Genomic DNA, 15495 nt, shown 5'->3' on the forward strand with positions numbered 1-15495 from the left:
CTGTTCCTCAAGCAGAAGTATGGTGAGCGGTGGGGGCAGGACTGCCTCCCTTCCCCACGGGGCCCTGTCCCTGGCCTGGAGGGTCCCTGGGGCTAGGAGAGGGGCCGTGATAGGAGCAGGGAGCAAAGGAGCAGACAGTCTCGAGTTGGTTAGGACGGCGTCCAGCTGTGACCAGGGAAGAGAAGAGCAGCCAGCACCAGCTGAGGCCACAGAGACCAGCGGTGCCCTTGGAGAGACCACGCTCGGTAGTGTAGAGGCTCTCGAGCCGGTGGCCCGTGGCACGGTCCAGGACCGGTGGTGGTGCATGGTTTGCCACGTGAGCGTGGCTTCCTTTCTCGAGGGCAGCTTGTGGTCTGACACAGTAGCGTGGCGGGTCCACCCAGGTCCTGCCCACAAGGGAAGCAAAGACAGAAGCCAAGCTCCCCTCCTCAGATGCCCTGGGAGGTGCATGCCTCATTCCCGCAGCTTCCCCCTCAGGCTGGAGGGAGGCTGGAGAGGGCGGCCGGCATCCCCAGGGCTCCCTTGTGGAGAAGGCAGGGAGCATGCATCTCGGGGACAGTTCCTGCTGCAGCCTCTGAGACTTGGAGTCTGGAGTCCAGAGTCCTGCTTGGGCCTCGTGTCCTTACCATGCAGCAGACCCCCCTCCCCCCACCAAGTCTTCCGGCATCTCTGCCCAGCAGAGGACGGGGAGGCCAGGCCCGCAGGATGGCGGGCACCCAGGGGCTCCGAGGTGCATTCCCGCGGCTCTCCGGCCCCTTCCCCACGAGCCTGCCCTCATCAGGAGCCCGGGGCCAGGGGAGACAGCCTCTGCGGGAGATGGCATCACATGGGGGTCCTTGCTGTTCAGGTGCAGGCTACCACATGACGCTGGTGAAGGAGCCTCACTGCGACCCCGACGCCATCTCCCGGCTGGTGCAGCATCATGTTCCCAGTGCCACGCTGGAGAGCAGAGCTGGCTCAGAGCTGTCCTTCATTCTCCCCAAGGAGAGCACGCACAGGTGCGCATCCCGGGGCTGCACAGGCGCACGCCAGAGGAGGGGGCTCCATGGTCCTCAGGGGCTCCAGGATTAGAGGACCCACCTTGTCCCTGTTGGGCTCAGCCAGCGGGCCTGTGACAGCACAGGGTGAACTAGCTTGCTGGGCCTGGCAGGCAGGCCTCCCAGGGTTGCAGAGCCGGCAGACCTTCCCGTACCTGGAGGGAAAGTGTCTGCGGCCCCCAGCTGGGTCAGGCCTGCACGGCAGCTGCTCCGAGTTCCTGTGGGATCCTGCATTTCTGTCTCTTCCTGGTGTCGAGCTTGGAGTCCTGCAGACCCCTGGTGTGGGGGGTAACAACCAAACTCTCGATTCACATTCAGAAACTGCGGGTGTAAATCTGGAAAGTACATTTAATCTTTCAAAGAGCCCAATTGACTGGTGTGGTTTTAATAAATTCGTAGGGTTCCCCGACCCGGTCACGCCGTGACTTCATCAACATCTGCACTGTGACCACGCGCTCATGGTTTTCTTCCCAAAATATGCTAGTGAACCTTCTAGAAAACTCTTTGTCTGAACCTCCAGTGACCCCCCCCGCCTTTAGAATAGAGTCCCAATAGCAGGGTAAATGGTACCAAGTTCCCTCCTAGAAAGGAAGTTTGACTTCCCCGTCAGCAGGATGGCAGAGACACCATTTTACCCCATGGCTGCCAGCCTCCAGTAAGGTTTTCTTTTTTTTTTTTTTTTTTAAAGATTTTATTTATTTATCTGACAGAGAGACAGCGAGAGAGGGAACACAAGCAGGGGGAGTGGGAGAGGGAGAAGCAGGCTTCCCGCGGAGCAGGGAGCCCGATGCGGGGCCCGATCCCATGACCCTGGGATCATGACCCGAGCCGAAGGCAGACGCCCAACGACTGAGCCACCCAGGCGCCCCTCCAGTAAGGTTTTCTTAAACATCTGTGTATCCAGTGGGTGAAGTGGCATTTTGTGTTTTTCCGTTCCTGCCAGCAGGAGGTGGAGCCTGGCCGCTATGCGTGCTCTGGACAGTGTGGGTTCCTATCTCTTGCTCGTTTGTCCATCAGAGCGTTTTATATCTTTATTATCAGCCATTTTTTGCTGTGGTTTTTTTTCCAGTTGGTCATTGACTAATTTTGTGGGATTTGTTTCCCACGCGGATACTTTACGTGTAATGGGTCATACCGTTTACTTTGGGATTTTTTCTATGAAGCGCTACCCCAGAGTCAGATGAATATTCACCAGTTTCTTTAGGTTTGTTCTGTGATTTCATGTGGACGAATACTACGGAATGCCCCACAGGCCCAATACTCAGGGCAGAAGGTCCCGTCGGGACCGAAAAGGGGGAAACCAAGCCTGACCTCAGGGTTTCTTTGCAGTGGCTTTTCAAGGACGGAGGTCCCTTTGCTCCCCCAGACTGCCCGGAGAAACAGGCTGCCTCAAAAGTCACTGAGACGCGGCTCTTCACTCGGGGTCTTGTTTCCAGGTTCGAAAGTCTGTTCGCTAAGCTGGAGAAGCAGCAGAAGGAGCTGGGGATCGCCAGCTTCGGGGCCTCGGTCACCACCATGGAGGAGGTCTTCCTCCGGTCAGTAGATGCGCATTTCCAACAGTCTGGGCGCACGTGCCTGTTTAACGTGAGACAGTGAGGCAGCCCCTCACCCCACACCCCCCAAGGGTAGCCGGACAGCCGGCTGCAGGCAGGGCCCCACGAGCCCCACGGCGTTCACCAGGCAGAGGGCCACTGAGCTCAGGTCTCCGGAAACTTCTGCCCCTCCCTCATGGGGAGTGTGCAGGCGTCCCAGGGGCCCCTTCCCAGAGCAGGTGTCTGTCCGTGATGAAGGTGGGGGCTGGACAGGCAGACCCCCAGAACTGCAGGCACACGGCGGGGCAGGGACGACAAACGTGTTTACCAGACTTGTCTTGAGTGCTTGTTTGGCAGACAGGGTGCTAAGAACTAGAAGTACAAAACTGGTGCGAGGTAAAGGTCTGTGCTTGAGGATCCCGGGTCCTAGGGGAGGCAACAGAGTGGCCGGCCTCCCTGCCTACACTCCCCACACATGCCCAGCCCATCTCCCAGGGAGGTCCTCATGGGCAGGGCCTTGTCTGGATGTCTCTGCTGGACTCCACTTGGCTGCGGTGCCTGGAGTCTGGGGCATCTATGGATGAGTGAGTGAGGAAATGAACCGCCTACCAGCCGGCAAAGCCAATGGTGTGCTCTTCCTCCCAGTGGGATGGCGTCCGCGAGGAGCCGAGCGCTGACCAGCCTCTCGTGTCTCGGCGCAGGGTCGGCAAGCTGGTGGACACAAGCATGGACATCCAAGCCATCCAGCTCCCTGCCCTGCAATACCAGCATGAGAGGCGGGCGAGCGACTGGGCCGTGGACAGCCACCTGTGTGGGGCCATGGACCCGACCAATGGCGTGGGCTCCCTGATCGAGGATGAGTGCACCACTGCCAAGCTCAACACTGGGGTGAGCGCAGAGGGCTGGGGGGCCCCTGAACCCCACCTGTTGGCATCCACGGGGGCCGACGAGGGCTTGCGGAGGCTCAGCTCCCTGGGAAGAAAGTAGATTGCAGGTCATGCAGTCATGGCAGAGAGAAGGAAAACCCGGAGCATTTTTTTTTTTAAAGATTTTATTTATTTATTCATAAGAGACAGAGAGAGAGAGGGAGAGGGAGAAGCAGGCTCCCCGCTGAGCAGGGAGCCCGATGCGGGGCTCGATCCCAGAACCCTAGGATCATGACCTGAGCTGAAGGCAGACGCTTAACCATCTGAGCCACCCAGGTGCCCAGCCCAGAGCATTTTAATCAGCAACTGTCATTTCCTCTTGTTGTCACTGGGCTGCTCATGAATGAGCGAACATTGCACATGATGCTCACGGTGCTCCGTGTACCGAGGGCTAGCCGTAGGCCTCGTGCTCGCTCAGTGAGGTAGAGGGCAGCATAGGCCCCATTTTGCAGACAGAACACGGGGGGCCTGGGCCCAGGGGCACAGCCGGCGTGTGGCCGAGCAGGCCTCTGACCCTCTGACCCCGGCACCCGCTCTGGGAGGACAGCAAAGGGCAGCCCCTCTGCTCCCATGTGAGCGCAGGCCGGGTCCTCCCACCAGGATCAGGGGAAGGGCAGAGGCTTGGCTCCCCTGGGGGACCGCAGCTGGTCCCCCAGCTCCCGGCGCCCGCCTGGCCTCCACGGCAGTGAGACCACCGCCCCCAAGGCCACGTCATGTTACTGAAGGAGTTTTGCGAGCAGCCCTAGGGCCTTGGGGCGCATGTCAGCCTGAGGCCCCAGGCTTGCATTTGGACCGGCCGCTGCTGCTTCTGGGTGGGGGTCCCATGCTGGCCTGCGTGGCAGCCGTGGCAGCCGTGGCAGCTCATCCCCTCTGCCACAGCTCGCCCTCCACTGCCAGCAGTTCTGGGCCATGTTCCTGAAGAAGGCCACGTACAGCTTGCGCGAGTGGAAGATGGTGGTGGCCCAGGTCCTGGTCCCGTTGACGTGCGTCACCCTGGCCCTCCTGGCCATCAACTACTCCTCAGAGACCTTCGACGACCCCAGGCTGGAGCTGACCCTGGGCGCGTACGGCCGAACCGTTGTGCCCTTCGCCGTTCCGGGGGCCTCCCGGCTGGACCAGCTGCTGGCAGAGCGTCTGAAAGACATGCTGCAGGCTGAGGGCCAGGAGCCGCGGGAGGTGCTGGGTAAGGGGCGGCCGCGGGGCTCGGGTCGAGTCGTCTGAGCCCGGCTGCTCAGCCCAGACGCCATGGGCATCCGGGCCGGTTGGTTCCTTGCGGTCCCGTGCACCGTGGCATGTTCAGAAGCAGCCCCCTTCCCTGGTTCCGTCATGACATCCAAAAACGCCTCCAGACGTTGCCACTGGGGGAGAAGGCCATCGCCCGAGTCAGAGGGAGACATGGGGCAGCGTCTAGGGCTAAGGTTTGCCCAGGCAGCCGTGGACCAAGGTTGTCTGTTTTGGGGCCGTTGTAGGTGAAATGCGAAACCTCCGTGGCCTCTGTTTGCCGGGCTGGTCACAACGTGCACTGAGGGGACTCAGCGCTTTCTTCCATCACATCAAACCCAAACCATCCACATCCCTGGTGGTGGCAGCCGGACACTGCCCTGGGCTGAGAGCAGACCTCGCGCTCGGGTTAAAAGGGTCATGTGGGAAGGCTGGCTCGGTTCACTGCTCCCCTCCCACATCCCGGCCGGTACACTGGGTTGCCAGCCGATCTTGGCAGGAATCAGGTTCTTGTTTAGGAAAAGGCTGAATGCCCCTGGCACAGGCCAGCCCTGCAGTGGGCACTGCTGCTGGGCAGGAACGTGAGCAGCCCTGCCCACCACCGTCACTGGGTTAGCCCCGCTGAGACCGCAGTGGGCGCTCTTGTCATCTCCGTGCCCCCCCAGCCTTGTTCGCTGGCTGCCACCCAGCCTGGCCCCAGGAATTTGGGGCTCTCATGGCACACGGTGGCTCTGGGGCATTCGGGACATAGCCTCAGGTGCCCCTGGCCTGAGTCCTCCTGGACGGCCGAGATGTCCATTCCCTTGTCAAGCATGCGAGCCCGTGGTTTTGACTACCTCGCTGTGTGGTCTTTTCACACTGTATTTAAGGACATCTGATTCTTTTCCTTGTGTAATGACAGCTGTGGCAGGCTAGGGCGGATGGAGCCTTTGTAACTATTGAAGTTAGGGCTCATAGACATGTCCCTGTCCCCTCACTGACCCTGGGTCCCATAGGGCAGGTGTCCTTGTTGGACCCATTTACAGCTGAGCGAGAGGCAGGGCCAGGGCAGCGAGGGTGTAAGCGGGTGCGTGTGATGCTGGACCATGCAGCCAGCAGGGAGCATAGGGCAGACCCCGGCACCCCTGGTCAGACCCCCTTCTCTCCAGGCGTCTGCCAGGGAGCCAAGTGAGAGCCAGCAGGACTGTCCAGAACCCGAATGCCCGGTCCAAGACCTGAAGTGGGAGTTGGCTGGGGTTCTTCCGGGTGACGAGGGAATGCTCCTCCTCCCTGCACCCCCCTCCCCCAGGCCACTCTTTTTTTTAAAGATTTTATTCATTTATTTGAGAGAGAGAGCACACGCACGCACAGAAGGAGAGGTAGAGAGAGAAGCAGACTCCCCGCCGAGCAGGGAGCCCGATGTGGGGCTCAATCTGGGGACCCCGGGATCATGATCTGAGCCGAAGGCAGACGCTTAAGTGACTGAGCCACCCAGGCGTCCCAGGCCATTCTTTTGAAAAACCATCTTATTTTTTTCTGAAAAGGTACTTATTCATTCCATAGAAACTGGAACACCAGAAAAACAGGCAGAGGTCCTGTCTAATTGCCCCCCCAACGAGGGCAGCCCTTCCCTGTCCCCTGGCCGCCCCTCCCTGCATCTGCTGGCCCGCCCAGCGCCCATCAGCTGAGACAGCTCTGCCTTCTTCTGAGCAGCCTCCTCCCTGCCATGCCGGCCCTGGTCCACGGCTGCTCCTTTAGTGTCCCCCCTCCAGGGGGCATTTGTGGGGCACAAGGAGGAGCTTACTCCGCCCACATGGCCTCCTGTGGCTACGGTGTGCCTGCTCACCGGAGTCCTGCAGCCTCAGGCCCTGCTGCTCCCATGACGTGGCTCCTCAGCCCGTGTCCTTCCTGCAGTTCCTCCAGAGCCTCAGGCACGCACCCCAGGGGGCTGTCCTCCGCCACTCACCCTGCCATTGTCCCCCCCAGGTGATCTGGAGGAGTTCCTGATTTTCAGGGCCTCGGTGGAGGGAGGCGGCTTTAACGAGCGGTGCTTGGTGGCGGTGTCCTTCAGAGACGTCGGCGAGCGGACGGTGGTCACTGCCCTGTTCAACAACCAGGCGTACCACTCCCCAGCTACTGCACTGGCCGTCGTGGACAACCTTCTGTTCAAGCAGCTGTGTGGCCCCCGGGCCTCCATCATGGTCTCCAACTACCCCCAGCCCCGGAGCACCCTGCAGGCCGCCAAGGACCAGTTCAACGAGTATGTGTGCCGCCCCCGCCCCCTGCCCCTCTGCCAGAGCCCCACCCCCAACCATCAGGACCAACCCCCCGGGGCAGTGCCAGGGACCACCAATGGCATTGTGTCTGCCCTCAGGAAGCTTCTGGGTTCTGGCCAGGGAACCCCTGCCCTACATCTTCCTCAGCCTTTCATACTCTTTCTTTGGGTAGCTGGTGAGACCCTGTCCTCCAACCACTGAGGTCTCCGAGGGGGGACTCCTGAGGATTTGGAGGGCGGCCGGGCCCTCTTCCCAAGTCTGTACCCAGCTCTTGCTGACTGCTGTCCCCAGGGGTCTCAGCACACGACCAGGATGCAGAACACAGCGAGGTCAGGGGTCGCTGCCCAAGGCAGCTGCGAGTCAGGAAGCCCCATGGACATCTCTGTTCTCAGGCCTCGTCCTGCCCTGATGCATGGGGGACTCTCCCCCACACTGGTTACAGAGCCCCCCAAACCCTGGGACCATCCAGAGAAAGCCCGAGAAAATCAGTTAATTTCAGAACCATCACCCCATGTAGGGCAATTAATGGGGGTGGCAGTTTCATCTTCACGCCCTGCCCCATACTGGACTGCACTCTGGGCCCTACGCAGACCCTACGCGGTCTCCCCCTCCACGACCTCCACGACCCGAAAGCAGAGACACGGTGGCCGTTGTCTGCCCCTCCAGGAGCAGACGAGCACACTGCAGGGTTGGAACCACACCACTCTGGGGCCTCCACTTTGGGCCCTGGGGAGACAGGCCTGCGGGACCTTCAGACCCGGGCGGGGCAGGGGCTGAGCCAGAACAAGGGGCAGCTCCCTCCCGGTGGGTTCAGTGTGGTGGACGGGGCGGTGGGACTCTGTTTTGTGTTTGCAGCGTGAGCAGATAGAACTATGCACCCGTGTGTAACGTACGGTCAAATGGTCGTTAGCGTGTTCGGAGCGTGGGGCCCTCAGCATGCTTGCAGTCACTGACGCACGAGGTCACATTAGTTCCAAATGTGTGGTGAACCCTCACCACCTGGATCTGGTCACATCCCTGGTCACACGAGTTCCAGAGTTTTTTCTCCTGTGATGAGCAGTTTTAAGGTTGTCTCTCTGAGCGACTTTTCGACACGCGATCCAGGATCGCTAACCTTCACGGTAGTCCCCATGTTGTACGCGACAGCCCCAGGACACGTTTATCTTATGACGGGAAAGCCGTACATGTTGACCCCTCACCTGCTGTGCCCACCCCCTACCCCCCACCTCTGGCAACCACCAATCTGTTCTCTGGGTCTACGACTTCCATTTGGATTTGGGTTTTTTCAGATTCCATACGTAAGGGAAATCATAGGGTATTTGTCTTTCTTTGTGTGATGTACTTAATTTAGCTCACTGTCCTCAAGAACCATCCACATTGTCACAAATAGCAGGATGTCTTTCTTTGTTGTGGCTGGAAAGTATTCCCTTGTGATTAGACCCTGGTTTCTTGATCCTGTCGACGGACACTTGGTTGTTCCTCTCTTGGCCGTTGTAAGCAATGCTGCCACGAACATGTGGGTTCGAGTTTTCGAGTTTCGAGTTTCCGTTTTCCGAGAAAGTGTGATTTCTGGAGCATATGGTGGCTCTGGGTTTAACTTTCTGCGGGCCCTCCGCGCTGTTCTCCCGAGCAGCGGCCACCCCCGTGTGCATTCCCACCGACAGCGCACGAGGGCTGCCCTCTCTCCGCGTCCTTGCCCGCACATACCAGACGTGAGATCTCTGTGAGGTGGTCTCTCCCTGCGGCTTTGATTGGCATTTCCCTGGTGCTTCGTGGTGCCCAGCACGTTCTCGTGTGCCTCTTGGACCACAGCGTGATTTTACTGAGCACGCCGTCACGCCCGCGGGAGCCCCAGGACACAGCAGTCACTGCCGATCCTCCTTCCCCTTCTCCAAGCGGCCTCCGCGCTGTCCCATCTGGGGACGTACCTGCTCAGGACATCTCCTACTGATGGAATTGTATAGTGAGAGGCCTTTTGTGACTGGCTTCTTTCACTTCCAAGGCCCAGCCATGTTGTAGTGTGTATCCATAATTCTCTGTTTCCAGCCAAGTAGCATCCAGGTGTCGAAATGCCATTTTTGAGACAGATGGGAAGTCTTTAAGCAGCAGAGTAACGCCCCCCGTGCTGGTTTCTGACAACCGATTGCAGAATGTGGGATGCGCCCAATGCGGGAGATGAGCCGCTGGGGGGGGGCGGGCCTGGCCAGGGGGGAGCCAGCCACAGGGGGGTTCTCAGGAGATGTGGAAAGGCGGATCAGTGGTGGCCCGTCACCTGCATGTCTGTGGGGAGTGGGGGGCTGGGAGAGTGGTGCTGCCATCACTGGGGACCGGAAGCCCAGAGGAGGAGTTCTGGGGTGGATGAGATTTTCCCTGCTCTGAGACCCGCCCCCCCCTCAACACACACACACAGCTCTGGCATTCTCTCTTAACCCCCGTTAGCGGCTGGGCTGCTCCACTGCATGCTTTGGATGGTGACCAGTGACTCAATGAATGTCCCCTGCTGCCTGGTCCCCGCTCAGTCCCTGACCTGCCCTGTCCCCCCAACACCCCGCAGGGGCCGTAAGGGATTCAACATCGCTCTCAACTTGCTGTTCGCCATGGCGTTCCTGGCCAGCACCTTCTCCATCCTGGCAGTCAGCGAGAGGGCCGTCCAGGCCAAGCATGTCCAGTTTGTGAGCGGGGTCCACGTGGCTATTTTTTGGCTCTCCGCACTGCTGTGGGACCTCATGTCCTTCCTCGTCCCCAGTCTGCTGCTGCTGGTGAGGGCTGCGAGGTGCTGGGACACCCCCCCCCGCACGTCACAGGGGGCTTGCTCTGGGGCCCCTGCACTGACTGCAGCCAGCCTGGGGTGCATGCCGGCTGCTCAGCCCCATCTGGGAGGGTGGCCGGGAACACCCCTCATCTGTGTCTGTACCCCCAGCCTCCGCCCCATGGTGGCGGGCAGGGCCCCAGAGCGGCGTGCCCCATGATGGCTCCAAGTACAGAGGGGCGTGGGGCAGGTTATCAGGGGGAGTCCCAGGGCTGAAAGCCACCGGGGAGACAGGGCCCCCGAGCCACCTGCCTCTGTGCCGCCGCAGGTGGTGTTCAAAGCCTTTGACGTGCACGCCTTCACGCGCGACGGCCACATGGCAGATGCCCTGTTGCTGCTCATGCTCTATGGCTGGGCCATCATCCCCCTCATGTACCTGATGAACTTCTTCTTCTCGGGAGCAGCCACCGCTTACACGAGGCTGACCATATTCAACATCCTGTCGGGCATAGCCACCTTCCTCATGGTCACCATCATGCGCATCCCAGGTGGGGGCCTGCGGACCCCCCGCCCCTCACCCCTCACGCCGGGTGCCCGCGGAGCCACTCTGCCCCGAACCTGGGCGGCACCAGCGGGCACTGGGCCAGGCCCCTCTGCCAAATGTGGCCCTGCTGGGCCCGCGGCACTTCCGCCTCAAGGTTTCAGCCGGGAGGGGGCGGGGGGCGCTGTCCCACAGGTGCCGTCCTGGGAGGGCCTGGCACCCCACATGGGGGTAACACCCGGCTGGGCGCCTGGCCCCCACACACCGCACTCACGTGTCCCCCAGCGTCCACTGGTCTGTGCCCCTCCCCACAGCGGTCAAGTTAGAAGAGCTTTCCAGAACCCTGGACCACGTGTTCCTGGTGCTGCCCAACCATTGTCTGGGGATGGCGGTCAGCAGCTTCCACGAGAACTTTGAGATGCGGAGGTACTGCACCTCCTCGGAGGTCGCGGCCCACTACTGCAGGAAGTACAGTGAGTGTCCCCATGGCCGCCCCTCACCACCCCGCACCCCGCGGCGGGGCTCTCCTCGGGGGGACCTTTGTTCTGCTCTGTGAGGGGGCGCCCCCTCACCCCACGCCGCCCCCAGGCTGACCCCTGGGTCCCTCTGCCAACCCAGGCATCTCTGTATCTCCAGCCTCCCTCATCTTTCTCCTGCAAGGACGTCTGTGGTTGGATTCAGGGCCCATCCCAAATGCGGGATCTCACCTCGAGACCCTTAGCTTTTTACATCTGCAAAGATCCTTTTTTAAGTGGAGTTGCTCATGGGTTCTGGGGGTTAGGACGTGTCGTGTTGTTCTGGGGGCCACCTTTCAGCCCACCACATGCCCTATCAGTGCCTGGACCAGTCTTCAGCTGTGGTCATCTGTCACCTCTGTGACCATGGGGGTGAGGTGGGGGGGTCACACCTTCACGTCTCAGTGCAGCCCCGCCCCTCCCCCTGAGCAGGGAAGGAGCATGGGAGTGAGCAAGTGAGGGCATGACTCGGTCACTTGTCACAGGCACCCCTTGCAAAGTAAAACTGCTCACAGATGTCGGCAGTTCTTGGGGCTTCTGTGAGGCAGTGACAAGCACAGGGTGCAGCCTCGGAAGATGAGTGGACCCTGTGCCCTCACAGCCTCCGTTGGAGGCTGGTGTGCAGGCACCTGTGGGCCTAGAGAGGGGCTCGGGCTGGGACGCGGGGTGAGAGGGCACGTGGGGCGGGGGGGGCGCACAGGGCGGGGGCACGTGGGACGGCGCGGGGCAGGAGGGCATGGTGCTCACTCCCTTGCCCACACAGACATCCAGTACCAGCAGAACTTCTATGCGTGGAGCGCCCCGGGGGTCGGCAGGTTCGTGACCTCCATGGCAGCTTCTGGATTTGCCTACCTCAGCCTGCTCTTCCTCATCGAGACCGACACACTGTGGAGGCTGAAGACCTGCCTCTGTGCCTTCTGGAGGAGGCGGGCGCTGGTGAGTGACCCCCGGCACTCCCCACACCTCCACCTCCCTCTGGCCTGGGCAGGTGCACGCACGGGAGGGCCGCCGTGCTCACCAGCCCCCGGGCTCTCCAGTCCCGGACCCTGGGGTCCCCACAGCCTCCGTCTTGGCAGAGGCTGTCGGACCGGCAGCCCTCGTGTTTGTCACCTACCTCCCGTCCCACAAACGCAGCCTGGGCGGAAACTGCACTGGACGGACACAGGAACCCAGGGCGGGGGGCCTGCTCTGACCTGTGAAGACCGCTCTGACAAGGAGCTTCTGTCCACATAGTATAGCCCCCCACACCCTCACCCGAGGCTCTTGGCTTTCTCGGTGTGTGCTGCACCATCCTTGCTCCTTGGCTGTCTGCGTCTCCTCGGTGCTCATGTCAGCCCTTAAGTCCACCAGCTGTCCTTGTGAAAGCCCTGAGTCAGCACACCAGCGGTCTTAGAGACCCCCGCCCTTTGTCCCATGGAAGAGGACACCCTGAGCTGGAGCTCACTCATGTGGTCTTTTTCCGGAACAATTAGACGGAAGCGTACGCTCGGACGTCAGCACCTCCTGAGGACCAGGACGTGGTGGATGAAAGGAACCGGGTCCTGGCCCCCAGCATGGACTCCCTGCTGGACACACCTCTGGTTATCAAGGAGCTTTCCAAGGTAAGGTGGGCCTCCCCACACGGGCCCCGGGCACCCCCCTTGGCTGCCTGCAGGCCCCAAAGCCCGGTGTCCCGCAGGTGTACGAGCAGACGACGCCCCTACTTGCCGTGGACAAGATCTCCCTTGCAGTCCATAAAGGGGAGTGTTTCGGCTTGCTGGGTTTCAACGGAGCCGGGAAAACCACAACTTTCAAAATGCTGACGGGGGAGGAGACCATCACATCTGGGGATGCCTTTGTCGGGGGCTACAGCATCAGCTCTGAAATCGGGAAGGTGGGTGCAGCCAGAGAGGCGGGAAGAGGGGGCCCCGTGGAGGCAGGGATGGGGCTCGTTTCTGGCTCACGGTGCGTGGACAGGAGGACGAGGTAGTGACTGGGGCCAGAGCAAAGCAATGGGGAGGACAGAGAGAACAGGAAGATAAGAGCCCCCTAGGCCCGAAGGGCCCAGGCCACAGCCTCTCTCTGAGAAGCCGCTTCTCTGGCCCCGGGGCCATGGTGCTCACAGCACTGTGCAGTCCATGTGCACAGATTGATCATAACGGTGTCCTGAGCTGCTCAGACCAGGCATTCCATCAAGAACCACAGCTGGGTAAAATGTCAGTGACAAAGCCCATTGTTAAGAGCATCACAGAGCCTGATGCACAGTGAGGAGCCCCAGCCAAAATTCTTGAGCCCCTAGAGGCATGGCAGGTTCCACCTCTGCAGAGAGCACACGGTGCTCCTGGCCCCCCGGGCACAGGTTTCAGGGCCTCATTGAGTGAAGGGGAGAAACCGAGGCCCGGGGCCCCCGTGGTAGGGTGTGACATGAGACTTTCTCCACGTGGGGCCAGGTAAGGATGAACCAGGCTGCCCTCCCACTCTCTGCACCCCTGGGGATTGGGTTGGGGGGTCCTCTGTGTGCCGAGGGGAGAGGCAGAGCGTGGGCCAGGGCCTTGGGGCAACCGCGCGTCCCATCTGGCAGTGGGGGCTTCTAGTCCGCCATGCCTGCAGAGTGCCGCCCACATTGTCTGGAGGACGGCCTTCCTCTGAGGCCCCCAAGAAGCCCCAGACAGTGTTCCAGGGCCTGTGGGCAGTTCACACACACTGAGAAACAAAGGAAGCATAGCCCCGTGTCAAGAACCCGCGGGAGAAAAAAGCCCAGCACTTTAGATTTGCCACCGCCAGACCTGGATTCTAAAACACCTGTGTTTACCGTGTTTAGAGAAACAAACAAGATTAGACACACAGGCAGGAAAAAGAAAACCATAAACACGTCTTAGAAGCTGGAGAGGGAGGGGACTCATCCATTTGTCCGGTCTGAGCTCCAGGGGGTGGGAGAGCACGGGGACCGGTACTGAGTGACGGGGCAGCGGCAGAGAGAGGGTGTTCCCGGGCGGCTGAAGCCTAGGAGCCCCCAGGAGGGTAAAGAGAGAGAAAACCCCGTCTGGAATCCACAGACCAGCCCCAGGCTTGCCGGCCCCTCGCCTGCTGCTGCAGTAGCTGGGGAGACGGTGCGGCTGCACGGGGTCCAAGCGCCATCCGCCCCAGAGGCGCCGCCCGCAAACCCCTCCTTGATCAGCGGGAGCAGAGGGGAAGGGCTTACATGCCCCGCGCCTGCTTAACGTCTCATGGGTGCAGGAGCGGTGACACAGACATCACAGTGATGGTGGCCTCGTGCTCCTGCCCACCCCGCATGCCGTGGCCGCATTGGCTCCTGCAGTCTCTGGCGCCTAGGGGTGGGGTGGGATGTGCGCCCCGGCGTCCGCGAGCTGGCCAGGGCCCTCCGGTGTCCCTGACAAAGTGCAGCGTGGGGGCCGCCGGGGCTTGTCCACCGCCGGGCCGCCCCACACAGATCCGCTGGGAGAAACCTGGAGGAGCCCCCCTCTGACCCGCTGCATCCCCTGCACCCCACCTCCAGGTGCGGCAGCGGATCGGCTACTGCCCCCAGTTTGACGCTCTGCTGGACCACATGACGGGCTGGGAGACGCTGGTCATGTACGCCCGGCTTCGGGGCATCCCCGAACGCCACATCGGTGCCTGCGTGGAGAACACGCTCCGGGGCCTGCTTCTGGAGCCACACGCCAACAAGCTGGTCAGGACGTACAGGTGCGGCTGCACTCCGGCCCCCTAACCACCCCGTGTTGCAGTGACTGCCGCGCCCCTGGGGTGGAGTCTGAGTCTCCTTTACTGTAAAGCTGGGGGCAGCCGAACGGGTCCAGGGCCAGAGCTCCCACCCGTCTTTCCAGGATGGGATGGGGATCTGGCGGCATGACCCAGGCAGCGTGGGGCGGGGGGGGGGGGGGCAGGGCTGCCCTGCCGGTTCCTGCCACCGGGAGGCACGGCCAGGCCAGGGGGAGGTCAGGCCTGTCAGGCCCTGGTCAGCAGAAACCAACGGTGTTACCGTCCTCTGTGTGGGTGTGGACTGACCCCCCAGCACAGCTTTCCTTGGGGCCCCCAAAACCACAAGGTGGGCTTTCCAGGCACGATCCCCTCATTCCTGTTTACCCGGGGTGCTCTGTGATCACTGGGCCCAGTCTGATGCTAGGACACAGGGAGCCTGTGCTAATTATGAGCCTTTCCCCCTACACTCCCCCTTGCTCCCAGCGGTGGCAACAAGCGGAAGCTGAGCACAGGCATCGCCCTGCTTGGAGAGCCTTCGGTCATCTTCCTGGACGAGCCATCCACTGGCATGGACCCCGTGGCCCGGCGCCTGCTCTGGGACACTGTGGCACGGGCCCGAGAGTCGGGCAAGGCCATCGTCATCACCTCCCACAGGTAGAGCCGGGGTCTCGGGGGGTCAGTGGAAGAGCCGGGACGAGGGCTGGCCGGGTGGGGCCGGGTGGACAGAAGACCTGTCAGCAGCTGGTTCAGAGTCTGTGAGGAAAGTCGCCAGCTAGCCATGTGGGCCACCCTCTGAACATGGGAATCAGGAACAGTGTGATCTGGCCGTCGACATGGCCCCTCTGCCTGAGCCTTTGACACAGAAGGCAGGCGTTGGAATCCCCCGGCCCCTTGTCAGGCCTCTGCCCCTCTCCCCAGCATGGAGGAATGCGAGGCTTTGTGCACCCGGCTGGCCATCATGGTGCAGGGTCAGTTCAAGTGCCTGGGCAGCCCACAGCACCTCAAGAGCAAGTTTGGCAG

General features: G+C 61.4%; 1 protein-coding gene across 1 annotated transcript in view; it reads left to right on the plus strand.

Annotated features, from left to right (window-relative positions):
• Positions 1–15495, plus strand: part of ABCA3 (ATP binding cassette subfamily A member 3) — a 38094-nt gene that overhangs the window by 21293 nt on the left and 1306 nt on the right. The window contains exons 17-31 of the mRNA XM_081818889.1: positions 4–22; positions 848–998; positions 2474–2572; positions 3271–3457; positions 4375–4678; positions 6682–6955; positions 9526–9730; positions 10049–10268; positions 10576–10734; positions 11540–11712; positions 12249–12377; positions 12455–12649; positions 14273–14460; positions 14959–15129; positions 15394–15491. Of these exons, the coding sequence (XP_081675015.1) occupies positions 4–22; positions 848–998; positions 2474–2572; positions 3271–3457; positions 4375–4678; positions 6682–6955; positions 9526–9730; positions 10049–10268; positions 10576–10734; positions 11540–11712; positions 12249–12377; positions 12455–12649; positions 14273–14460; positions 14959–15129; positions 15394–15491 (2572 nt within the window). The remainder of the gene's footprint in view (positions 1–3; positions 23–847; positions 999–2473; positions 2573–3270; positions 3458–4374; positions 4679–6681; positions 6956–9525; positions 9731–10048; positions 10269–10575; positions 10735–11539; positions 11713–12248; positions 12378–12454; positions 12650–14272; positions 14461–14958; positions 15130–15393; positions 15492–15495) is intronic.

Source organism: Leptonychotes weddellii, chromosome 5 (genome assembly GCF_054177405.1).
Source record: "Leptonychotes weddellii isolate Sample4059 chromosome 5, ASM5417740v2, whole genome shotgun sequence".
Taxonomy (NCBI): domain Eukaryota; kingdom Metazoa; phylum Chordata; class Mammalia; order Carnivora; family Phocidae; genus Leptonychotes; species Leptonychotes weddellii.